The sequence below is a fragment of the Dermacentor andersoni genome, chromosome 3, assembly GCF_023375885.2.
Source record: "Dermacentor andersoni chromosome 3, qqDerAnde1_hic_scaffold, whole genome shotgun sequence".
Taxonomy (NCBI): domain Eukaryota; kingdom Metazoa; phylum Arthropoda; class Arachnida; order Ixodida; family Ixodidae; genus Dermacentor; species Dermacentor andersoni.
This window is the reverse complement of record NC_092816.1, coordinates 53,730,198-53,757,438: the sequence shown is the minus strand read 5'-3', so window position 1 is coordinate 53,757,438 and position 27,241 is coordinate 53,730,198. Positions and strand designations below refer to the sequence as shown.

General features: G+C 47.8%; 2 protein-coding genes and 1 long non-coding RNA gene across 4 annotated transcripts in view; 2 read left to right on the top strand and 1 right to left on the bottom strand.

Moving 5' to 3' along the window:
- Positions 1-27,241, bottom strand: part of LOC126520831 (uncharacterized) — a 450,097-nt gene that overhangs the window by 262,510 nt on the left and 160,346 nt on the right. The gene's annotated exons all lie outside the window — the stretch shown is intronic.
- LOC126520836 (uncharacterized) overlaps positions 1,640-27,241 on the top strand; it is a 180,371-nt gene continuing 154,769 nt past the window's right edge. Inside the window, exons 1-2 of one of the 2 annotated variants that reach the window (XM_072287155.1) lie at positions 1,640-1,832; positions 5,580-5,690. In XM_072287155.1, the coding sequence (XP_072143256.1) occupies positions 5,592-5,690 (99 nt within the window). In that variant the 5' untranslated portion in view covers positions 1,640-1,832; positions 5,580-5,591. Of the gene's footprint in view, positions 1,833-5,579; positions 5,691-27,241 lie in introns of those variants that run through there. The other variant, XR_008609252.2, reaches the window with a different exon arrangement.
- On the top strand, positions 8,541-22,997 carry LOC129381010 (uncharacterized). Its single transcript, XR_008609259.1, has 3 exons — positions 8,541-8,665; positions 16,111-16,227; positions 22,371-22,997. It is a non-coding gene; the product is annotated as an uncharacterized lncRNA (long non-coding RNA).

The following is a 27,241-nucleotide window of genomic DNA, read 5'->3' as shown; positions in this document are numbered from 1 at the left end:
AAGTCGTAATAGTGGTGGCACCGGTGCAAAGTCGTAACAGTATTCTTTTTATTCTTTTATTCCTTCCTTCTATTAAAATCATGCGCTAATATCTAATATTTCGCATATACCCATTCACAAATCTTGTTACAATGATTTATAAATATTTTTCTTATTTCTACATTGCTCTACCCGGTTCTTGGCCAGTCCGCCAGAATGGAGTACATCTGTGCTGCCGGCAACTGCGCATTTCACTGCAGCCAAATATAGGCAGTTTTCTTTGACCAAAGACAAAAAAAAAAAAACTCTCGTTAACAACATATGCATACTTTATGCATGCAAGTTATTCTTGGAACCGACAATGGTATTCTAACTAGCAATTCAAAGTATCATATACAAGGCTGCGTTGCCGTATTCCACCGCTTGATCTTTACTGGCACAGATGTGGTCTGGCAGTATCCCCTTTAAGCTACCTCTACAATGAGCCGGAATCCATCGATCACTTTTTGTTATCATGTCGGCGGTTTTCTACTCATCGAAAACGATGTTCATGACTTCCCCTTCGAAATCTAGGACGGCCTTTATGCAATACTGTTATACCTTCACTTGCAGCAGCGGTATCAGGACACAGCCACAGGAACGCTTGCCGAGCCAGTTAGAATTTCCTCTGTGACACAAGATTACCTTATTAATATTTCTAGTTTGTCATGACTGATATATTTCTCATTGAGTAAGCTATAAATCTTTAAAAAATTTAATGTAAGAACACAAATTCACAGCTATATTAATAATATTATTATTCGAAATTTTACTTGCTCATTTTTGCTTCTATCCTTTATGTATTTTATTAATAGGTTTGCCTTACTATATCCCTATCTACGCAGTGGTGACTACCTCGTTGTACACTACTTTATTTCATTTACTATCGGTTTATTGTCTTCGATTATTCATTTATTTTCCTTTTTTACTATTTATTTAATCACTGATTTATTAACTAAATTATTTCATTTTTCAATCGTAGTACCACCCGGTTCGTGGCCTATCACCCCATTGGTTTGTGGCATTAATTTAAGCTTCATCATCATCATCATCGCTAACATCTAGGCTCTACATATACATCTAGTAGATCGTATCTTGCACTGGCACGGGCGCGTGGAACAAGCCCTCGAGGCAAGCCCCCATTGCCGCAACCAACCCTTCTACTCCTGTCTGTAGGCTCGACGCTTCATCAAGGAGAGCATTTCAAGGTAAGCACTGCAACTCTGGGGCGTTTGTGTAGGCGTTGGGTGGTTTGAGCTTGATTCTTGGCAATAATTAAGCGTCGTCCCGCCGATAGGTATCCGCTGCCGTCACAGGGCCGGTGGACGCGCGTTGTTGCTACTTCATCGCGTCAATCAGGTGCAACGCTGTGGAGGCTAGAGTTGCATGTTGCAGTGGCTGTGTCCGCACTTAGAAATTGATGTTCTTGCTTGACTCGTGCTGCGCTCTGGTGTCATAAGTATCACTCGCTACAATTATCTGCAGCGATCACATGATGGAGCCACGACCTCCATGTCGGTGCGTTTGTATGAACTCAATAGGCCAATGAGGTGTGATCACGCCACCTGAGGGCCACCAATGAGGTGTGATCACGCCACTTGTATGATAACCAGTGGCATGACGGAACAGGCCCTTGAAATGCTATGCAAGTCGAATAAACGCCACGTTGGCTAGGCTCTCTCACCCGGTACAAGCGTCTCCGCGAACTTCATTGCGTCGTCCTCTCGGACGCGAGGCCCCTCCGTCGGCCGGCTTTGGGTGCGACGGTACAGAATGGCGACGAGGATTTAGAAGAACCTGCCGTCTTAAATGCCATAAGTGACAATGTTACTTATCTACTTCGCTCCTATACTCTTTCCTCGCATACCTTCGGAGCTTCTCCGAATGCTTCAGCTGGCGTCGGCCTAGGCCTTCTTCGTCTGGGGTCATCTTCGGAGACGCCTATTGCCTGCTTCCTTCGGATTCCCTAGCCGTAGACTTCTGCTTGCAACGCTACAGAATGGCGTCTTTTTAAACCTTCCTCTGGTCCTCGACTTACCTGGCCCTCCTCTGATTCCTTGGTACAGATGGAAGAAAAATTTCGAGGTACATATTAAAGCGGCGGGCGGGAGCGGATGGGAGGACGAGTGTCGAGCGTCGGCTCTCATCAGCGTTTTGGGTAGGGAAGGCTAAATGAAATACGACGCGGCAGAACAGGCTGAGGCACAGCCGACAACTACCGCTGCAACGGGATGACGAAATGCGGCCCAGACGCCCAGTACGTTGACTACGGAGGCAACGGCCACGACGAGCAAGTACGAGGAGCTGCTGAAGCTCTTGAATCGGTTATTCTCGGCAAACTCCTGGCGCAGAGACATCTGTTCAGAAGCCCAAGCAACTGCCGGGTGAGCGTTTCATGGAACACGTCACGGCCCTCAAGGAGAAATAGCTCGCTTCCAAATTCGATGCTACGTACGACGACCGGATCCGAGATCAAATAATGGAATCGCCAACCTCCATATCCAACAAGTTTTTGGCTCACTGAGAACATTTGACCTTGGATAAAGCCGAAGAAATCGGTCGAGAATCGGCGGCGACGCAGAACGCCAACCAAGCGTTGGGCGACGCCGAGAACGTACACCCCGTCGGAGCGGCGCAAGATGGCGGTTCGGCGGCGCGACGTTCAGGTAAATATGGCCATGGCCTCCCGCCCGGCAGGATGGACAGGCGTACTCGAGGTGGTCGAGCGTTCTCGAACGCCTGCGCGACGCGTCAGCTGGACGGCGTTCGAACCCGGTGCAATCGGCCGAATGAAAATCGCTCGTTTTGTACGCATCAAATCGGTCCATGTTACCATTGTGGCGGCTTGTGGCGGCCACTTGGCGTCTTCAGAAATTGTCTGGCCCGGAACAAAACTTGCAGCCGTATCAAGGGACACCTGGCTACCGTTTGACGGATGAAACAAGGCGCATCGCCAGTTCAAAATGTTACTCCAGTGCAAACGGAAAGTGTCGAAACGGCATCGGTTCTTTCCGTGATTTATTACTTCATTTCCAAGCACGAGGGACTTCAGCGTTTCCCTGGTCGTTGGTCATGTGTGATTACGCCACCTGGGTGATAGCGAATGGCGTGATGCAGCATAACCTTAAAATGCTATTGAAGTAAAAAAAAAATTGAAAACGCCGCGTTGGCCGGAAGAAGTGTCTCCGCCAGCCGCAATGCGTGGTCCTCCCAGACGCTCGGGTGCGACGCTGTATTCTTGATCGTAATTGTGCGGAACTGTTCTCTGTACAGGCTGAGTGTTGTACGAAAAACGTTTTAATCCTCAGAAACAAACTGTCATATACGGTTATTTCATGCGTTGTTTTACATCAATTTCTTTTTCATTGCGTTTCTTTTTGGTTTTTGCCTCACGTGCAAGCTCGCACGAGCATACGCCTTTGGCGCGCAGAGAGGCACGCACGCAAAGCGCGTAGTGATACGTTCTTGTCACCGAACTTCTTGCGTAGCTAGCAGAGCGTTTCACCTGATGTCTGAAACGGAGTATAGTGTATATCTTACACCGTGGTGCCGGCTCAGCCCTCCCCGATGCTACTGCGGTAGCGGTCGAAAAAGCGCCGAAAGAAGATATGGAACGACTAATATCGAGCCTGTCGGAGGGTCCAGCTCAAGTGTCTACATCCCTAATGATTCAGCTTTTCAGTACTGTGGTGAGTTCCAACGTTAGCTTGCAGATTCCTATCTCATCCCCTTAAGGGGATGGGAAGACACGACGCTGAACAGCTGACATTCTCTCCCCGTTACTGTAGAAAGCTCAGAAAATTCATGGCCATCATCTCCTACTCTGTCGATTCCTCGCTGGCGTTACATACCGTATTTAATCGAATGTAACGCGACCACGATTATAACGGGACGGTCGACTTTCAAGCGAAATAATGAAAATAAAATGAAACTGCCAATGTAACGCGACATGAAAACTAAAAAAAAAAAAAACATCTGACGCCGTGCTTGTTAACTTATAGTTAGTAAGCCAGTGTTTACAAGTTTATACGGCCAATAAATCTACTATCCTTGCTTAATATAGCTATGTATACTAATTTGCTATCGCAATTGTTGCTTCGCCTTTTGGGCAAAACTGCGACTTTTTCGTGCATGATGTCGCGGCGTGTCACAGAGAACACGTCCTCATTGAAATTAACGCCAACCAAGAAACGCGAGGGCAGCCTCTTTGTTCTTAACCTATGCAGTTCGCCGGGAGAGCCGTAACGTTTCGGGGCCCTGTAAAAATATGCATATCCTACGCAATGAGAGAATCGATGTAAGCGAAGCTTTGTCTGCTGTTTGCGTTGATTGGCGGTGATATATTGACCGCATACGACAGTCGTGATGTGATATGCAAGGTTACCCTGGCTGCTCTGCTCGACGCTTTCTGCGAGCCTTCGTCTCCTCGGCGTTGAGTGCACGCTTTGGCGTCATTGTGGGTTCTAGCGTTGCGCGTCGCAGAACTGCCTGCTTTTTCTCTATTTCCTCGCTAACATTCTCTCCGCCTGCTCCCTTCGCTGTCCTTGCTGCTGTAATGTGCACGGAGACAAGCGCGGCAGCTCCCGCACTCCATTTGTGGGTCGTCGCGCCTAGTACGGCGTCCAGAGGGCATTGTGCACAGGCGATGCGCCGTAAATGTTGACACGAGCTTTTCGGGTCGTCTTAGTGCCACACTCCTGTCATGTACGCTAACGGCCGATTGTCCCGAAAAATCCGCTGTCGACGCCGCGGGCATCGCTAGGCGAATAATCAGTCTGAACCACAACCACACAGGCACTCCACGTGTCTCATACCTTGTCTTACATTCTTTACAAAGTTACTCCTCGGAATTTTGAAAGTTACAGCTCATAAACGTCTGTCGTGAAACAGAACGCCGACGGTGTATGCGTTTCATGATTTTCTGACAAGGCCACACCTCAGCCACGTCCCAACGCGGCCGGCGTTAGTTTAAGGCGTGCGTCTGATCTGCGTCTTGACGTGGCCGGCGTTAAGGCGGCATGCAAGACCACAGCAGCAGTGTTGCAGCAGCGGGAAAGTCGCAGAAAGAAGCAAAGAAAGCTTCGCTTTAAAAGCATGCGCTGACGGTTTTTTGTTCTTACGACATTGGTTTCTTGACTATCGTTCTCAAAATTCCGACGAATAACGTTGTCAGAATGTAAGACCAGGTATGAGCAACTTTAGTACTAGAATGATGCGACAATATAACTCGCACATGCCGCATGTCATACAGCAAGGCGTGGGATATGGCATAAATATACCTAAATATGTACGGAAGTTTGTGCTCGAGGTCGGCGCACGGCCAACGCCGGATTTTCGGCGTAACGAGGCCCTAAAGCCATCGCTGTAAAAGAGAGCGCTTGAGAGAAAGGCGACTTCGCGCTCGGCTTGTGAACTCTACGCGCCGTGCAAAACTTCAAAACTTGGCTGGGGTGTTCACAGAAACGTATGCTATCCGCTGATTGTTTTTTCAGCGAGCCCTAGGGGAGGCTCAGGAACCCTTTAGGTATGTCCCGGCGTGAATATGTCTCATGTTTTTCCAGTACAGCTAGAAGATGCCTTTGGGCTATGAATATACGATAACACTCCAAGAAGAAATCAGACCTGATGATGAACATATCAACCAAATCAATGACAAGGAGGCCACCCAAGGGGTAAGTGAATGCTTTCTGTTAATTCGAATACACTTTCTCAGTTTTCGTCACAAGCTGTTTGGGTATATGTGAACTCTACCAATTTTACGTAAAGTTTACGAATTCAGAGGCACCTAAGCGGGCCCTGATCCACTTACATTTTTACAGAAGTGGAGAAAAGCATTGGAAGTAAAAATAGGCTATTTAATAAACACTTTTTCACGAAAAGTACTTCGATGCGTTTCACCAGAAGTGGATTTATTGGCAATCAAACGCGGAGTTCGCGGTGCTTCCGCTCCTCCTTCAATGCCTCTCACTGCCAAGGTTTCGACAGAGCGGGGCGTGCTCACAAGACACCGCTGTCTATATGTCACCATGGCGCGCAGTTCACGTTTGAATTTGGATGTTAATGTAGACGCCACTGCCCCCGATTTTGGTGCCTGCGACGCGCCAAACGTAAGCCAAACGCGGTTGTCATGAGCGAGCAGCACAGCGCTGAGCCAGTGGACTTGTCGGGGCACCCTGCCGTATCTGCGCTACGTAGCAGACCGCAGCTACATGCAGGTGTGGTGCATATTGCGCAGCGTTTGCTTTGTGCCCGACAGGGCCCGCGTGAGTCCTCGCGCTCATACGATCCAGTCAGACCATGCTGTGCGGTGCGGACCGGCTTTGTCCTCCGCCTGCGTGACAGGCGAATACTAGCCACATGCAACAAGTACATTGTAACACGAAAGTGTTTTACGCCGCGGTACTTCCTGTAACGGATGCCACATATATTACGCATGCTCTACAAAGGTTGTCGCGCATTTTCCATTCTAAAGTAGTCCAGTCATACTTTGCAAGCACTAAAATCTTTCAGAAATCATTTTTTTCCACTTACGAGCGAAGAATGGAATCATTTAGCAGAACGTATTGTTGAATGCACATCTCGTGTTTCATTTGAAAATATGTTAAGGCATCTTTTGTAATCCTTCTCCTGCTTGGGCAGCATTGCTGCCTGCAGTATTGTGTAAATAAATAAATAAACAATGGATGTAACGCTGGCGCTCAGGAGTAAAATAGCTTGCTTGTTGCAGCACTGTGGAAGCTGCACAAATTCTTAGTTGATAGGAACGCCGAGTGCCCATCGAGATGTGCTCATGCGCACCACCGTGTCTGCGCAGCGTCTGCTTACAGTATGATAAACGGCAATGTATGTAACAATTATATGCAACGAGCGAAGAATACGAGATATGAGGTTGAAAATAGCTGCGTGTTTTGATGATAAAGTGAGTACAATATGAAATTTATTTTAGAAGTGAGCTAACCATGCGTATTATACAGCTTGTATAAAATGGCACCCAAAATTGTAACGCTGTCAGATATTGGTAGGATATGATTACTTAATGATACACCTGTAGTAGGCGGAATTGTTGTTTGAAGGTTATGAAAGAAAACATGTTTTTGATGGACTGTTTCGAAGATAATTTGGTGCTTTAGTGAGCACCACCTGTCGATATTGTCAAGTTGAGTGTTACGCTGATCTTGCATTACTGCCAATCACTTGTGAGATGAATAAATGGTTGTGTCATCAGCATACAAGAGGAACTTGTGACTGGTAAGCACATCGGGTCGATAGTTTAGGAACACCAAAGTTGATAAAGTTAGCTGATGAAAGCTGACCGTTGCCATGTACAATTTGAGGCCGATTAGTTAGCTAGCCATGAAGGACCAGTGATGCCGTAGGTCACTGTAGGTTATACAAAAGAATAGAATGGTTCAGAGTACCGAATGCTGTATTTCGGTCAATGAAAAAAAGCGCGGACAAGAGCTTGTCAGCCTAATATCAAAACCTTAAACAAGCCTAATATCAAGCTTGTTGGAGGGTCCAGCTCAAGTGTTTACATGGAAAATGATTCAGCTTTTCGGCTTAGATACGTAGATTTATTGGTTGCTTATACGTATATTTAAATATCTTGTTGCGAGATTTTGTGAATACATGCAGTGAACTTTGTTTCCAGTGACACCTTTTTGCTTTTTATCAATCTTTATCTTCGCATTTGTGTATTCCATTGTACTTCAAATTTCTAATCTATATTTGTCCTCAACTTATTTATTTCACGGCCTTTACATTTATCATATCAGTGACATGCACTGCTTTGCTGGTTTCGCACTGATATAGTTCTAAAGTTCGTGTGATATTTTATTTCTTAATAAATAGACAAACAACATGGAATCATTGATATCAGGTATTTTTGGCACAATCTTTAGGACATAAGAATACATTCTTTTATGAAAAAGTACATATTTTACTTGTCTTGACAGTGCGTAGCGATCATAATTTTTTTGCAGCATCTTTGGCAATGGCAATGCAGTTATTCATGTATTTGATCCCTCGACAGGTGCTGTAGAAAGGCTGCCAAGGTACTGTGTGTATTGGACGTCCGAAAAACAACTGTGCATGAGAAAATAAGCACAAATAAGATGACAATTATGAATGATATTACATAGCGAGGGTCTCGAATTCGGCAGCGCTGATGCCTTCAGGTAGCATGTGTCGGTTTATTCGCCAGTTGCCTGGCCATTAACAAAAAAAAGTTCACATACACATGACACCTGCGGCAGAAAGGGTGTTCCACATCCGCCGCCAAGGCTTGTGAATGGTGGAGGTGGCTAACACTCGATGGATTAGTTCTAGTAAATAAACAAAAATACCTCAGAAAGTGGATGGGAAAACGGCGCCGCGTAAGCCGGAATCGTCCTTTTCTTTGTTGTCTCCTTATGATATCGCAGTTTCACGTGCGATAGGATAGTGAAAGACCTGTATTTTGTCTCATAACGCCTGTAGGGTGCGCTCAAAGGACGTGTGCACGAGAACAATGCTCACACATTGCGCAGACCACTCCAGCAACTCTCCACCGAGTGTTCGACAACATGCAGCGTCGTGTTCAGACACGTCTTCAAGCCGGTGGTGGACATCTCCTGTAACCGTACGCTGCAGTGATCACCGCAATGCCGTAAGTAAAATCTCATATTCGAAGACTACCATTTCCACTGCACAGTTACTTTTTTGAATACATCCAGTACACTAAATCTGTCTCAGGTCTACGGTATTTGCGAGCAGTTGATCCAGAGGAGCGTTTGTGGGTGCTCATCTCTCAGCTGTAAGCTTTCTGCAAAGCTGGCTTCCCTACAGCAAGAGGCGTTGCGAGGAGAAGCGATATTGAGCGAGCGCTGTAGCAGATGTGACGTACGCGCAGGTAATGAGCAACGTCATAGTCGGTACATGGCTGAGGAAATTATTTAGACCACCCGTGGTTCTATGTGAATTGTAAGGCACGGTATATACAGTGTCGTTTTTGTAATTCCACGCTCATAGAAATGCGGCCGCCGCGGTCGGGTATCCTACCTGTGTCCTCGTGCTGAGCAGCAGAACGCGCCACAGCTACTGTGCACCTCGAGGTACGACCGCACGCGTAATAAAAGTATTTATGCGTTGTTTTTTGTGCCCCTATTATAAAGAAACGTCTAAGTAACGGCGCATTATCTGTGACTGAACGGCACATTCCCTGGGACATCCAACATGCTGTGCGGAGAAGTGCCTCGTAAGCTGGCGAGTGCAATGCGCGTGCACTGCACGCTGAAAGTTGATGGCGATCGCAAAGTAGCGAGGCGTGATGAGACAGATGTGACTAACGGTATCGCTTGTCAGTGGTCAGACAGCGCACATTGATGCACACGCATAAAAAACTGGCTTATTCCCTCCGTCGCTTCACTTGCCTGTCATACAGAGGTGAGTGCTGGTCTGTCGGCGGAGTAGCATTCACTTGCCGGTCATACAAAGCTGAGCGCTGCTGTAGCATCTTCTCCATTATGGCAGTCTCGGTCAAGATTTCTGCCACGATCTTCAGCGGACTTCGAACCAGGTAAACAAATAGCTGTTGTTTAACTGCAAGCATGAAATGGCGCTGCTTCTCTTCCTCTGGCGTGTTAGGGTCCAACCTACGTAAGAGGCACGTCATACCCACGACATACGTCACGCTCTCATTTCACAGGAAATGTGTGAAAATGAAAACTTGAGCCTCCCGAAACTTTCGGCACAACCTACCACAAAGTAGCTCATTGGCATACTACAATTACTTTGTTGTGGATCCCTCACCCACTTGCAAAAACCCAGCAAAAATCAAGGTAGGCATGAAGGCTCGGTTGTGAAGCATCCGTCTACTGTGTGAAATTCACTTCCAACAGCCGCGCCACTGCATCTTCCCAACGTAGCCCCGAGGTGTAGGTACACTGCAAGCATTGACGAACACGCACTACTCACACGCCTCTTCGTGGTTATTTTCATTGTCCCTGCAATGCTCGGAAGCGTCGGCTTCTGCTGCCACCAAAATTGGTTCAGAAATCAAATAACCCTAATTTTTTGCTATTCCGTTATATTCCCTAATATGCTCACATATGTTAGATATCTCCAAGATGGCAATTTACTTACGACATCTCGTAAGATAACAGAATGCTAAAAGAAATCCTCCTTTTACGGGTGTCCATGACCTATGTAGATGAGAATCATGCGCATGTCGGTCAGACGCTACAGCTTCAAGCAGTTGAAACTCTCGGTTACAACAGAGGTAACAGATTTCTCTTATTTTTATTACTGTGTTGTGGCGCATTGCCTTATGGCACTGGAATGGTGCCGGCACATCGGCCGTAGTCCAGATGTAAGCCTGTGGCGTTTGCATACGGTGGCTAACAGAAAGCTGAAAATAACTACAGCCTATTGGGTAAGAAGGCGCTGGCCGTGGTGTTCGGTGCGCTAAAGTTTCACCAGTTTGTGTGGAGAAGGCCATTTGAAGTTTTCACCCACCACAAGCCATTACTGGGACTGTTCAGCCATGAGAGCCGCATACCCCTTCAAGGTTCACTAAAGTGCTGCGGTGGGCACTGTCACTGAACGGCTAAAACTACAGATTATGCTACAGATTAGGAGCGAGCTTGGGAAATGCAGACGCTTTGAGTCGTTTGCCACTTGCTAGGGCACCGCCAGAGGATTCCAGGATTCAGGACGTGTTCATGTTGTAAGGTGTATACCCAGGTGTCCTCACAGCAGCTATGGAGGAGTCGGTAACTTATCAGGACCCAGTGTTAGCTCCCTTGCATGTGTCGTTGTGGTCTGGAGAACACTTGCCACCAAGGCAAGAATGGCGGCCTTTTGCAAACTGAATGGAGGAATTCTCATCGATGGAGGCCTGTGTGCTACACGGGAGCCAGTTGGTTGTGTCAGTATTTCTAAAGGTGGCCTTGTTGGACCTTTTGCACGAAAGCCATCCTAGAGTTGAAAAGATGAAGCTGGTGGCCCTTAGTGATGTGTAGTGGCCGGGTATTGATGAGAACATTGCAATGAAGGTGCGCAGGTGCACGGTCTGCCACGTGCATCCAAAAGCTCCCAGGGCACTACAGCAGCTGCAATAACTGTTTCCAGAGAGAGCGCGGTCTCTTCTACATGTCGATTTCGGTGGGCTCTTTCAACGTGTGTACTTTTTAGTAAGAGTGGATGCATACTCTAACTGGGTGGAAGTGGTAAAAGAGGCGTCACCATCAGCAGAGGTCACAATTGCATGCCTCCGCACCCTATTTGCTAGCCATGAATTACCAGAAGTAGGAGCGAGTGACAACTGCCTTCCCAAGTGCTGCCTACAAGTCATTCTTGGCTCGTAATGGAATGCATCCTATCTTTATTGTACCGTACCATCCTGCATCCACTGGGGCCACTGAGAGGGTTGTACAAACTGCAAAGGACAAGCTCAAGAAAACATAGCAACCTGGAGATTTTGAGTATCGATTTGCTAGAATCTTGTTATCATACAGAAGCACGTCTCATGCCGTCGCTGGTTGCTCCCTGACTGAACTATTTATGGGTCGACGCCTGAAGACAGCGTTAGATTTGCTGAAGCCCAACTTGTATATCAAGGTGCGATTCTGACAAATACAGCAGAAGGTGCACAGCGATTCTGCAGCCAGAAGAGAACCAGTTTTCCAGGCTGGTAACACTGTCTGGGCAAAGAACTTCAGGCGCCTGCAGTTTATCAACTGAGGTGCAGCTGGCAGAGAGCACAGTGTGGAACCGACATGCAGACAATCTGCGGTGCCGCTTCGGAGACACATAGGAGTGGTCCGCATCAGATGGGGACGGCGGCAACGAGCAGCACACACAAGCGCCCGCGCAGCCCTTGTTGGGTGAAAGAGCGATGATGCCAGTGAGTTCCGCAGCTCTGAGACGCGACGCGCAAACAAGCGTGCCACCCTGGCCTGCAGAACCGAGTGGTTAGGCCAGTGCCAGTCCTGCTGACGCTCCAGCCGTTCCCCAGACAGTTTCTTTTTTGCCGGTCGGTCAGGGCACGTCAACCCCTGCAACAGTATTAACCGTAGCTCGAACTTGGAACGGAAGGAGTGTTGTGTGGGAAACTTGCACCACCACTGAAGACCAGACGCGCTTCCAGGGGGAACACCATCGATGGCAGCTGGGTGCTGAGCGCGGGAGACACATTAGGACGCAGCCATGTTGGCTGCCTGAATCATACTTAACAAACGCTCTAATGTCATTATAACACAAGGGACCCCGTCGATGTGAATGGCACAGCTGCTGCATGGCCAGGCAAAACAAATAGCAAGATACAGAAACTTTACAAGAAGTTTATCTGCACCAGACAAGAAGGAATGAAAAACAGCTTCAGAGAGTCAACTGGATAGCCTCGAAGCTTCCTATACATGGGAGCTAGTGCCGTGACTGAAAAACAGACAGGTCATAAAATGCAAGCGGATGTGCCCCTGCGATGAATGTGGGTTGTATTAGGAAGAAATGTATTGAATGAAATTGTCGAAGGAGTCGGCCAGTACACCATCACATACCTACGAAGTGTTCCGGATTATCCATACAATATATAGATTCTCGATATATGGATATATATGGATATGCATATATATATATATATATATATATATATATATACATATATATATATATATATATATATGCAGCGGTGGCGTAGAGGCAGAACATCCGCCTCGCGTGCAAGAGGACCGTGGTTCGAATCCCGGTGCCACGCAATTAAAAAAACACAGGATAAAAAAAATCCGCGCGTTGATAAAATTGCATAAACAGGCCTGGAGTGTGGCCTGATCCCGGTGACCAGAACCGGTAACGCACTCCCTCACCAGAGCAGTATTGGCCACCTTGGTGCAGTACTTGGTCACAACCTCCTATATGAACACAACAATCGAACCCCGGCCCTCAGTCCCCAGCAGCTGCGAAGCAACTGACCACGGCGGCGGTCAGACCTGCGACGCAGCAGAAGGTGCTAAGAATCCCTGGCTCCGGACAGGCCGTCATTGGAATCTGAATCTGGCAACGTTTAATGCTAGAACGTTATCGAGTGAGGCGAGTCTAGCAGTGCTATTGGAGGAATTACAGGGCAGCAAATGGGATATAATAGGCCTCAGTGAAGTTAGGAAGACGAACGAAGCATATACAGTGCTGAAAAGCTGGCACGTCCTGTGCTACCGGGGCTTAGCGGAGAGACGAGAATTCCTGATTAATAAGGATATAGCTGGTAACATACAGGAACTCTATAGCATTAACGAGAGGGTGGCAGGTCTTGTTGTGAAACTTAATAAGCGGTACAAATTGAAGGTCGTACAGGTCTACGCCCCTACATCCCGTCATGATGACAAGGAAGTCGGAAGCTTCTACGAAGACGTGGAATCGGCGATGGGTAAAGTCAAAACAAAATACACTATACTGATGGGCGACTTCAATGCAAGGGTAGGCAAGAAGCAGGCTGGAGACAAGTCAGTGGGGGAATATGGCATAGGCTCTAGGAAAAGCAGGGGAGAGCTATTAGTAGAGTCTGCAGAACAGAATAATATGCGAATAATGAATACCTTCTTCCGCAAGCGCGATAGCCGAAAGTGGACGTGGAGGAGCCCGAATGGCGAGACCAGAAATGAAATAGACTTTTATACTCTGCGCTAACCCAGGCATCATACAAGATGTGGACGTGCTCGGCAAGGTGCGCTGCAGTGACCATAGGATGGTAAGAACTCGTATTAGCCTAGGCTTGAGGAGGGAACGGAAAAAACTGGTACATAAGAAGCCGATCAATGAGTTATCGGTAAGAGGGAAAATAGAGGAATACCGGATCAAGCTACACAACAGGTATTCGGCCTTAACTCGGTAAGAGGACGTTAGTGATGAAGATATGAACGACAATCTCATGGGCATCATTAAGGAATGTGCAATAGAAGTCGGTGGTAACTCCCTTAGACAGGATGCCAGTAATCTATCACAGGAGACAAAAGATCTGATCAAGAAACACCAATGTATGAAAGCCTCTAACCCTGCAGCTAGAATAGAACTGGCAGAACGTTTTAGGTTAATCAACAAGCGTCAGACAGCTGACATAAGGAACTATAATATGGATAGAATTGAACATGCTCTCAGGGACGGAGGAAGCCTAAAAGCAGTGAAGAAGGAACTAGGAATTGGCAATAATCAGATGTATGCGTTAAGAGACAAAGCCGGCAATATCATTACTAATATGGATGAGATAGTTCAAGTGGCTGAGGAGTTCTATAGAGATTTATACAGTACCAGTGGCGCCCACGACGATAATGTGAGGGAGAATAGTCTAGAGGAATTTGAAATCCCACAAGTCACGCCGGAAGAAGTAAAGAAAGCCTTGGGAGCTATGCAAAGGGGGAAGGCAGCCGGGGAGGATCAGGTAACAGCAGATTTGTTTAAGGATGTTGGGCACATTGTTCTAGAAAAACTGGCCACCCTGTATACAGAATGCCTCAAGACCTCGAGCGTACCGGAATCTTGAAAGAACGCTAACATAATCCTAATCCATAAGAAAGGAAACGTCAAAGACTTGACAAATTATATGACCAATCAGCTTACAATTGCTAATAGAATCAGGAACACATCACTTCCGTCAACCAAAGGACCAGGCAGGATTCCGTAAAGGCTACTCCAACGATAAGCCATATTCACAGTATCATTCAGGTGATAGAAAAATGTGCGGCATATAACCAACCCTTATATATAGCTTTCATTGATTACGAGAAAGCATTTGATTCAGCCGAAACCTCAGCAGTCATGGAGGCATTACGGAATCAGGGTGTAGACGAGCCGTATGTACAACACTGAAAGATATCTACAGCGGCTCCACAGTCACCGTAGTCCTCCATAAAGAAAGCAACAAAATCCCAATAAAGAAACGCGTCAGGCAGGGAGATACGATCTCTCCAATGCTATTCACAGCGTGTTTACAGGAGGTGTTCAAAAACCTGGATTGGGAAGAATTGGGGATAAGAATTAATGGAGAATACCTTAGTAACTTGCGATTCGCTGATGATATTGCCTTGCTTAGCAACTCCGGGGATCAATTGCAATGCATGCTCACTGACCTGGAGAGGCAAAGCAGAAGGGTGGATCTAAAATTAATCTGCAAGAAACTAATGTTTAACAGTCTCGGAAGAGAACAGCAGTTTACGATAGGTAGCGAGGCACTGGAAGTGGTAAAGGAATACATCTACTTAGAACAGGTAGTGACTGCGGACCCGGATCATGAGACTGAAATAATCAGAAGAATAAGAATGGGCTGGGGTGGGTTTGGCAAGCATTCTCACATCATGAACAGCAGGTTGTCATTATCCCTGAAGAGAAAAATGTATAACAGCGGTGTCTTATCAGTACTCATATACGGGGCAGAAACCTGGAGGCTTACGAAAAGGGTTTTACCTAAATTGAGGACGACGCCACGAGCTATGGAAAAAAGAATGATAGGTATAACGGTAAGGGATAAGAAAAGAGCAGATTGGGTGAGGGAACAAACACGAGTTAATGACATCTTAGTTGAAATCAAGAACGCGCGGCCGTGTTTCATCTAACGCTTGGCAGCGTTCCATCGAACGCGCTGCGGCGTTGCATCGAACGCGGCGCGAGAGTGTGCCGCGACTGTGATTGGGGGACTTGATTGGTTCTTCTACGCATGCGCGATGTCAGGTGAGAGTTTTCTTCGTTGCTGAGACGCGGCCTGTAGGCCAGATGGAATAGCGACGGCTTATCGGGCGTTTGTGGTTCAAGAGAGCTGAAATGTAAGTACCCCTCGGAGCTGTCGCGTCTTAGAGCGGTTAGGTGTCCTACGAACGCTGGTATCGGGTTTCAAGCAGTGAATGTCGGTTCCAAATGTCGGTGACAAATACACGTATAGCGAGGAGCTTTTAGATCGCAGGACGGCTCCCTTTGCGTTCCGGGGGGTAAATGTTGCGAAAAACGAGACGCTATAGCGGGCCATGTTCTTCAGTGCTTTTACTCGGGCTCGTATCGGGCGACAAGCCGTGAATGTCGCTTCCAAATGTCGCTGAGAAATACACGCCTTTACAATATGTAAATTTTTTCCAGATGACGACATTTGAACATGAAGTGGTTCTACGAGGGCTTCCAAGGACTTCCTCGAGGGCTTCCTCTCCAACGATGGAGAGGGTAGTTGCCCTGCACCACATTTCATCTCCCCGCGGCGTAAGTGAATGTTCTCAGTTTATACAGATTCACATTTCTTTTGTTCTGAGAAGCTATTAGCGTATCTGCCAACTATACCAAAGTTTTCGTAAAGTTCGGGAAATTGAATTCGTTCTACGTTTTTACAAATGCTGCGTCGAATAAAAAAAGACTATCGGGCAGAGAAACTAAAGACTGCTTACGCATGGGAATGAAAAAGCATTTACCGTATGTCGATCTCGGAATGTCAGGAACGCGCACTTCCCACGCATGAACGCGCTCAGGAGAGCACGCAGTATAGCGCACCTGGAGTCGGCGAGAACCGTGGAGCCGCCGTGGCGTCGGCGAAGGATGCTCGTCTCGCATCCCGGAGGGCAAGGCTCAGTTCCCGCCCAGACCTAAATTGACCACATTTCCTTATCGAATCGATTAATATGCTTTTATTACAGGAACCCCCCCCCCCCCCCCCCCCCCCCCCCCCGGAGACAGTTTCTGTTAATCAGAGCATTCTTGACGGCTTTTTATTCGTGTCGTGAGGCAATTTTAGTATCATCTTTCAGTCACGCGATGCCGACAGATTTTCGTGTAAAGGGGCATACAATACATTCGCACTAAAATATTTTTGCGCGAAGGTTCCCCTGGTGGGTCTTTCAAGACATTCTTGGAAATTTTCTCATGGTGAAATAACACTAGAGGAATGCTTGTTTCGAGCATGCTTATTCAAATTTCTGCTGAATGCAAAATCGGCAGCAGGAATGTCGATGAAAAAATTGCTATCGAAAAGAACTATTAACCCGGGCTTGTCCCTTTTTATTGCGATAGCAATTATATAAATTCCCAAGCGCATTTATGCCGTCGCCGTCGTCTTGATGTTCTGTATAAATTCCAAACACGATAACATCTTCGATGCGCGCTGTACGTTGTATGTGGGAGTAAAAGTTCGCGAGGGTCAGCCGACGATCGCGGCTCAATAATTTCTCATGTGCGACGGAGGAAGGCGGGGCGGAAGCGCGCCGTCTTCTGACGCGTGCGAGGCACGGTAGGAGGTGAGGGAAAGGGGGGGGTTTCCTACTTCGGCGGCTTCTACTTACGGTACGGTCGCACGGGCGCCATATATTGCAAGCGATCTGCGAATTGGATGGAGTACACGGAGTGCCGGTAGCATCCTATGCGACGTCCTTTCGACTTGTCGTTCGCATTGCAGCGAGAGACAGCGCGAAGGTAAATTCGCTCGCCACGCTTCCTCATTGCAGCGTTTTGATCGTAAGTTTCCGCGGTCATTGAGCGAGATGTGCTCACGTTTACCTGTGCGCGCGTGAAACCGTGCTTGTTAATTTAGTTAGTGAGCGAATGTTTCCACGTTTATACGCGCGACAAAACTAACATATTTTCTTCATCAGCTATCTACTAATTTGCTATCGCAATCTACGCTTCTATTTTTTTTTTTTCGTTAGCAATTTCTTTCGCGCTAGAAACTATCTCACTGAAAAAGTCACTGCTAACCTCAATACAATGTGCCACCGTAAGTGCCACCATGGCACTTTAGACTGGCAATTGGGCTGGCTCCGACTGTGGCATTGGGAGAGCGCTTAGAGTACGGGAATCTTTGCAAGCACCCTCGACGGCCCATACCGTACTCATTGCGGTTTCCAGGTTTAAATCGGCTGCTTGAAGCAACCGCATTTGCATTGGCATGTCGTCGGTGCTACTGAGGATTTCGTCTCGCAGCATGCGGTCTCGGAATGACCCAAGTTTGCAGTCGTCGGCCAGTAGCTTTAACGACGCGAAGTACTCGCTCACCGCCTCTCCGTCCCAATTATGCTGTGAGAAGAACTTGAAACTTGCTACCGCTTCCGACATCTTTGGCGCTAAGTGGTTGTTGAGGGCTTCAAAAACTGGCGCCAAGCTCGACGCGGCAGGTTTTTCGGGGGCCAGTAGGCTTCGCAGCAAGGAATACGTCGCGGCTCCGCAACACGTTAGAAATATGGCAGTCTTCTTACCGTCTGACACGTCGTTCATCGTCAGTAGTAGTTCCACTCGCTCTCGGTACTTGGTCAAGACTGCAGTGTCCGCGTTGAACTCGTCTATCTTTCCGATGGCCGGCATGCTTGTTCTTGTGCCAGTGTCACTGGTGTGGTTTACTTCAAGCGTTTTCCTTCGTCGCCAGTTGTAGTGACCGGACCCGCGGCCATAGCGCACGGCAATGAAGACACAGTAGCTGCTGTGAGCGGCAGAGGCACACTGACCGAACAGGTCATGCGCTCCGCTTTTTATTGTACATCGCGCGCCCCCTTGGTGGTGTCAGTTAGTGCAGGGCGGACGGACGAAGCACTAGTGCTTGATTGGATAAAGTATGTGTCCTGCCGGCGGCCTTCAACTGCTGGGACTCCCATCAGTACTTGTACTGGCTTCTTTTCGCTGTCGCCTGGCTGACATCGTGAAGAAACTGCTGCCCGAGCCCCGAGCTCATAGTCATCCCGGGAGGGATGACATCTCAGTTGCAACCACTTGATGTGTGCTAAAGAACTGCTATGTGGAGTAGATGAGGTCGAGAGAGCCTTAAGTGACTGCTGCCGGATCACTGAAACAGGCCTCACCAGCGATGCTCTGCTCATGAATTGCTTATGCTTGCGCCTGCATTCCCAAGGAGCTTGTCCGTCGTGCGTTTAAGAAATGTTCGATATTGAACGCAATTCATGTAACTGAAGACGAGCTCCTCTGGGAGGATATCTCTGACAAGAGACTCTCTGAGGAACGTGCGACAGACAACTATGAGTAAATAGTGAAACGAACAGACAACGACGAAGTAGTAGTGAATTGCTATAGGCAATGACTAAAGAGTGAAGTACAGTGGAAATAAATGCTTACAGTAACAGCCTTCCTCTGACGATATGCAGATGAAAACATGTTTTGCCATTTCTGCTGCCTTGAAATTACACCTCTGATTACTTGTGCGTACAAGCTTTACACGTTTTCATGGAGCATGTAGTCAATGAATTCCTGAACTTTTACATGTATACTTTTGCTTTCTTCCATAGTCGTAAATGTGCATGCACTGACTGACAGCTTATGTCCAATGTTCCTTGCAAAATGAGGTAAAGAACTGCTTGAAAAGCTCATGAGCATGAAATGGCAGCCTGGGAGGTCCCATCCTAGAAAGGAAATATATTGCCCCATTTCTATGCTCATAAAAGCATAGTGAACAAGCGAACTAAGGTCAACAGAACCAGTAGCAGTGGTTTCTCACTAGCTCAGAATACAGAAACATGGACCTGACACCATGCGAGAAAAACGAAGCAAACTAGCGCCTGCGGAGAGATGGTTAGGCCTATAACAGCTTCCCAAAGAAAAAAATGGACTTCTATAATAAATCACGGCCAACTGGCAATACATCTCCATGCAAGGAACTGTGTGGGCACTCATTTACCCGCCCATCGGGCCAGTTTTACAACAATATCTGTTATGGGCTCCCACCCCTGGTCATTTCATGACCACAGGCCAGTGCCACAACCATCTCCAAGTTCTCTGAGAAAAGTTTATAAAGCAATAAAGCCGCAGTGCACCGCAAGGATTTCAGCTTTCGGCTCATAGATTGCCTGTTTACTATTTTACTTCTCGATCATTTCACCAGTGCTAAAGCAGAGAATAATGACAAGAGAGGCACTCTCAACAACATCCGCTGCGATTGACTGATGACTGCTCAGCTTCTCCTCTCTACTGAATTGGTGGTGGCTTTGGTGTCTCCGTAATCTTTTGTTATCACCATCCTAGTTGTGGAAGGAGCCTTCATTTGTTTTAAGGAGGGCATCAGGCCTATTAGGACTGGTCTTCCGATTCATCCGTGTAAGGTGCATACCACTCGTGAAAAAGAGGAGTGCAAGTCTAAACTTGCTGCTGCTGAAGCAGGGCAACTTGGGCTCAACAGATTGCCAAGCAGAAAGCAGCAGGAGCCATAGCTTGCCACTGACGCTGAGCAGACAGTTTGACAGAAAGTTCTCAAAATGAGGCCAAAAGGCTTCAGTGAAATGACACTGAGTTGTATGCAATAAGGCCAGTCAACTTCACCAAAAGCACTCCTAAGTACGAGCATGTGACACTTGCTCACGGGAGACCTTGACCTGTAGGAGCATGAAAAAAGCCAAGAGGTTCAGTCTTGCTTGAAACAACCCTGACGTACGTTCTGTTTTAAACCAAGGAAAGAAAGGTTCACGCCAGTCCATAAATAGAGCTATGCAAACTGTTACTTCGGGGATTCGGTTTCGATACCGAAACTTGCCCCCAGGGGCCGTTGTGATAGCGACGCTAATCCTATTTAAAGCACAACGCTTTCAACAATCTCGCTCTCAGCCTCGGTCCCCATGTCACTGCGTCTCTCTTCAGGCCACTGTCCCGGCGTGCCCAACGTGCTTGGCGTGACGATCATGGCGGCCACGCCGACATAAGACTGGCGTCGAGGACTCCCTTCCCGTCCGGGCTGCACATCGTCAACTGCTGCCATAAGGCTCACAACAATCGCTGATTCTGCCATTCTGCTGCCGCGGATGCCGCATACGATGCTACTAGCGTTGCATCTGCGCAACGCGTTCCGTAGCCATTCGTGACATAGCATTGGCGGCGAGGATAATATGCGTTCATTACGCCTACATTTGAGTTAGGACGCACAATTTGCTTCTACACCGCGTCTTCTACTTCTGCTGCCCCCCTTTTAAGCAGAATTTCTGCACCTTTCTGCTTTTTGACGCTACAGCGACGTAATCTACCTGACCGTTCTGCTCCTGTTACCTCAATACGGACGCAGCAATTCCTCCTCCACACTTCTTGCCATGTCCCGGTGTACCGGCCATTCCTTGGCTCAGATGGCAACGTGTTTTGCAGGAGTACGTCGACGACGACGCCAAGACCGCTACGCCGGACCACAAGAAAGCGCTTCTCAACGCGCTGGAGGTAGAAGGCGCCAGCATTTATTACTCTCATGGAAAGAGACGCAGGCCGGAAGTGACGGTGGGACAAGGAACTCCGAGACAATTGACGTACACAAAGCGCGCTTCAAGTCTTAGACAAACACTTTCATGAAGAAGAGGACGAATTTTGCAGTCGCGTGCTATTAAAACGCAGAATACAAAGTCCTGCGGAGCCGACAACCAAATTCATTCAGGATGTTACAACGGCTCGCCAAATCGTCAGTTTGACACAGCTACCGACCTCATGGTTCAAGACGAGATCCTTTGCTGCTTGCAGTCGCATCAGCTTCGCCACCGCTTCATCCAACTCGGCCAGAGCTTTACCGTCAAGAAAGCAGTGGACATTGCTCAGGAAGAGGAATTCACCGATAAATTAAAGCAGCAGCTCGGCGTTCTACAAGTAGACACCGTCCACTGTTCTCATCGCAGCGGTTCGCGGCGTTTGCAGCATCATACGGCGTCGACTATGTCACCAGCAGTCCGCACTACGCTCAAACTGAGAGGCAGGGAGAATGGTTCACACAATCAAGGACGCATTCCACAAAACAAAGGATCCTAATCTGACCCAGCTCAGCTAACGGGATACACCAGGAGTAAACGGCGTTCTGATAAGCGTTCTGATCTCCATTGCCATACAGTTCACTAGCGACATTAGGAACATAGCTGATGACGGCCGTTGACGCTGTCGAAGACCAGCTTTTTTTTTTTTTGCGACCGCTGTAAATATAAGGAATTTTTTTAGACATTGCATAGGCATCTCACATAAAATGCTCCTCATTCTCTCAAAATTTCGACTTTGTCACACAATGAGTTTTTCCAGGACATTGGGCAAACATGCGCAGTTCCTAATTCGCTCTTGTATAAGCAATATTAAACAGGGGACGTAGCGGGAACAGGCTTCTGTTGAATATAGAGAGAGTTCGAAAAAAAGGTGACTTCGCGCTCGGCTAGCTCCATGCAGCGTGCACGCCTGCATAATTTAGCTGAGCTGTTCACGGCAGTTTGTGCTACTGCAGACTGTTTTTTTTTTTTTTTTTTTGCCAAGCCCGAAAGGTCGTTCAGGGTCCCATTAACTGAGTCTCCTTTACACTGACAGGAAAAAGTGCTAACTCGTGCTCCGCTCCCCATTTCCTTCTAGGAAAAGTTGTTGGCAACACTTGTGAATAGAAGCTCCTGTATTTAAAAAGTTCTTGTGATTTGCAGCTTTACCGAACCTGGCGCTCAAGTTGACGATCCACCGAAGTGATGATCACGGTGAAGGTGACAGGAATTTCCCATTAGGTACGGAGGCAGACATCGTCTACCGGGGCCTGAGCCATGCGCTCGCAACGAAGATCATTGCGACCGCTCTTAGCTACTGCCAAAATCAGTAAATTTATGTAGAAATAAATTTGCGATGAATTGTGTTCAATCATTGGATGACATTTCAGTTGAGACCTATGCAGCGCATAAACAGGAACACTGCACGAGAATAAACGTCGCATACGATAAATGCGTCGCTATAAACGCTTATGCTGAGGGTAGTACTGCATATTGCAGCGAACAGTGGGCTTTTCAATATATTAAATCATAAAGTAGCTTAGTAAGTAATTTGTGTAAGTAACCAGAAACATAATGGAAGTTATACAAAGTGGTGTCTTTGTGGCACTGCGCTTAAGATTGGTTCCAATTACAGATGCACAGCCGTGGTTTCTGTGGTATATTAAACGTTTACATAAGCAATTTTGCGTGTCTTACCAGGCTCTTCTTGCTTGTTTGGTAGGCAGGATCCTGCCTCACTTAGTTTCGGGCCTTACACATGTACCCACACAAAAAAGAAAAAAAAAATAATGAGCCATTCACTCTGTGAAGGTGGTTGACCAGCGAAGCTTTTTGCCACGCGACACAGAGGTGACACATAATTTTGAACAAAAATACGAGCTCATTTATTGTCTTGATGAGTGGTCGTCGTGGCGAAAAGTACGCAGACTCATTTATTGTCTTGATCGGTGGTAATTATTTCACTCGCAACTGCAATCACATTCTTTGATAAAGTCAAATCGCTGCGCGTACGCCGCTGGGTGGTCGGTTGGGCTGGATCGGTGTGGCATCGCAAGGGATCTGTCTGCAACACGGAATACTTAAACCGCTCCCTTTTCGGTACCGACACATCCATATTGAAATCACTGACAACGATAACAGGGGTAGTGTCATTGCAGCTAATTCTTGCAAAGTGAGTAGCCATGAACCTTACGGGGCCGAGTCATTGCCTAAACTGCTACCTCTTCGGTACCGACACATCTACAATGAAACCACCGACAAAGACGACACAGGTAGAATCATCGCAGCTAACTCACGCAGACTAGCCATGAACCTTACGGGACTATGAGTCATTGCATTTTTTGTCGACAAGTGATGGCGACACCGGCCAGTACTATATCCATTGAGATGTTCCAGAACATGCGGCTGCTTCACAATCCGCTTCTCTTCTTTACGCAGTTTCTTGGCCTTCTGATGCAACCGTATGACAGCTACCGGGATGCCACTGCGATCACCGCCTCTGCGCGTGACCGCGACGCCCCACTACGACACGTGCATCAAAATCCGATATGGACGCCAACGGATTACCTGCATGATCACATCACGTCAGCAAGCACTGAGCGCTTCCTGTGGCACCTGCAGGGGGTGTCACTGTGCCGAGACGCTATAAAAGGACTTCCAGCAAATTTCTTTGCCACTGGGCACGGCGGCTTCCAGAACATGCGGCTGCTTCACAATCTGCTTCTCTTCTTTACGCAGTTTCTTGGCCTTCTGATGCAACCGTATGACAAATGCCAGGATGTCATTGCGACCACCGCCTTTGCGCATGACCGCGACGCTTCACCACGACACGTGCATCAAAATCCGATATGGATGCCAACGGATTACCTGCATCTCATCACGTCAGCAAGCACTATGTGCATCCTGTGGAACCTGCAGGGTGCGTCAAGGACTTCCAGCAAATTTCCTTGCCACTGGGCACGGCGGCTTCCAGAACATGCGGCTGCTTCACAATCTGCTTCTCTGCTTTACGCAGTTTCTTGGCCTTCTGATGCAACCGTATGACAAATGCCAGGATGTCATTGCGACCACCGCCTTTGCGCATGACCGCGACGCTTCACCACGACACGTGCATCAAAATCCGATATGGATGCCAACGGATTACCTGCATCTCATCACGTCAGCAAGCACTATGTGCATCCTGTGGAACCTGCAGGGTGCGTCAAGGACTTCCAGCAAATTTCCGTGCCACTGGGCACGGCGGCTTCCAGAACATGCGGCTGCTTCACAATCTGCTTCTCTGCTTTACGCAGTTTCTTGGCCTTCTGATGCAACCGTATGACAAATGCCAGGATGTCATTGCGACCACCGCCTTTGCGCATGACCGCGACGCTTCACCACGACACGTGCATCAAAATCCGATATGGATGCCAACGGATTACCTGCATCTCATCACGTCAGCAAGCACTATGTGCATCCTGTGGAACCTGCAGGGTGCGTCAAGGACTTCCAGCAAATTTCCTTGCCACTGGGCACGGCGGCTTCCAGAACATGCGGCTGCTTCACAATCTGCTTCTCTGCTTTACGCAGTTTCTTGGCCTTCTGATGCAACCATATGACAAATGCCAGGATGTCATTGCGACCACCGCCTTTGCGCATGACCGCGACGCTTCACCACGACACGTGCATCAAAATCCGATATGGATGCCAACGGATTACCTGCATCTCATCACGTCAGCAAGCACTATGTGCATCCTGTGGAACCTGCAGGGTGCGTCAAGGACTTCCAGCAAATTTCCTTGCCACTGGGCACGGCGGCTTCCAGAACATGCGGCTGCTTCACAATCTGCTTCTCTGCTTTACGCAGTTTCTTGGCCTTCTGATGCAACCGTATGACAAATGCCAGGATGTCATTGCGACCACCGCCTTTGCGCATGACCGCGACGCTTCACCACGACACGTGCATCAAAATCCGATATGGATGCCAACGGATTACCTGCATCTCATCACGTCAGCAAGCACTATGTGCATCCTGTGGAACCTGCAGGGTGCGTCAAGGACTTCCAGCAAATTTCCTTGCCACTGGGCACGGCGGCTTCCAGAACATGCGGCTGCTTCACAATCTGCTTCTCTGCTTTACGCAGTTTCTTGGCCTTCTGATGCAACCGTATGACAAATGCCAGGATGTCATTGCGACCACCGCCTTTGCGCATGACCGCGACGCTTCACCACGACACGTGCATCAAAATCCGATATGGATGCCAACGGATTACCTGCATCTCATCACGTCAGCAAGCACTATGTGCATCCTGTGGAACCTGCAGGGTGCGTCAAGGACTTCCAGCAAATTTCCTTGCCACTGGGCACGGCGGCTTCCAGAACATGCGGCTGCTTCACAATCTGCTTCTCTGCTTTACGCAGTTTCTTGGCCTTCTGATGCAACCGTATGACAAATGCCAGGATGTCATTGCGACCACCGCCTTTGCGCATGACCGCGACGCTTCACCACGACACGTGCATCAAAATCCGATATGGATGCCAACGGATTACCTGCATCTCATCACGTCAGCAAGCACTATGTGCATCCTGTGGAACCTGCAGGGTGCGTCAAGGACTTCCAGCAAATTTCCTTGCCACTGGGCACGGCGGCTTCCAGAACATGCGGCTGCTTCACAATCTGCTTCTCTGCTTTACGCAGTTTCTTGGCCTTCTGATGCAACCGTATGACAAATGCCAGGATGTCATTGCGACCACCGCCTTTGCGCATGACCGCGACGCTTCACCACGACACGTGCATCAAAATCCGATATGGATGCCAACGGATTACCTGCATCTCATCACGTCAGCAAGCACTATGTGCATCCTGTGGAACCTGCAGGGTGCGTCAAGGACTTCCAGCAAATTTCCTTGCCACTGGGCACGGCGGCTTCCAGAACATGCGGCTGCTTCACAATCTGCTTCTCTGCTTTACGCAGTTTCTTGGCCTTCTGATGCAACCGTATGACAAATGCCAGGATGTCATTGCGACCACCGCCTTTGTGCATGACCGCGACGCTTCACCACGACACGTGCATCAAAATCCGATATGGATGCCAACGGATTACCTGCATCTCATCACGTCAGCAAGCACTATGTGCATCCTGTGGAACCTGCAGGGTGCGTCAAGGACTTCCAGCAAATTTCCTTGCCACTGGGCACGGCGGCTTCCAGAACATGCGGCTGCTTCACAATCTGCTTCTCTTCTTTACGCAGGTGGGAAGGCGTCATGATAAATGTTTTCGATCTAGTAGCCCATGTTTGCTGATGCTGCCGTGCCCATTGATGAGTCTTGTATTGCATGTGGTACTTTATTTATTCACTCAGACTTGTTGTTACTTGGAGGGGATACTGAGTCAAATCCTGGTCCTGACCTAGCACAAATTGCGAATCAACTGAAATTGATGGCGTCCGACCTCAAAGATATCAAAGGCATAAGATTATCCGCTATTGGTGTTAAATTGGACGCTCAGGCTGTCTTGGAAGAGAAAATTTCTTCGTGCCAGAATCAAATTGAACACATGAGTAACACAATTCAGTCACTTGAGGCGCGAAATGACAATTTAGAGAACCATAGCAGACGATCCAATTTAATCATTTGTGGTCTTCCGGAATCTGAGAAAGAAGATACCGAATCACTTGAAAAGGCCATCAATGAAGGTATTTTTAAGAAAATTCTTGAAATTAATGACATTGATATAGAGCGCATTCGCAGGTTGGGCCGACCAAACACTAGAAAGCTAGGGCCAGTGATATTCAAGTTAACGAACTCGCGTAATACAGTAAAAATTCTAAAGAAGGGTTATAAACTAAAACATACTGAATATTCTATTGGCGAAGATTTCTCGCTTAAAGTACGTGAGGTCAGAAGAAAGTTATGGGCAAGTGCAAAAACAAACCGTGAAAAGCATGATAAGGTTTCTTTGGCTTTTGATAAACTGTATATCAATAACGTGGCCTATGTGTGGGATGAGAACAGAGATGATAAAGTACGTCTGCAAAAAGACGAAAACAACAAA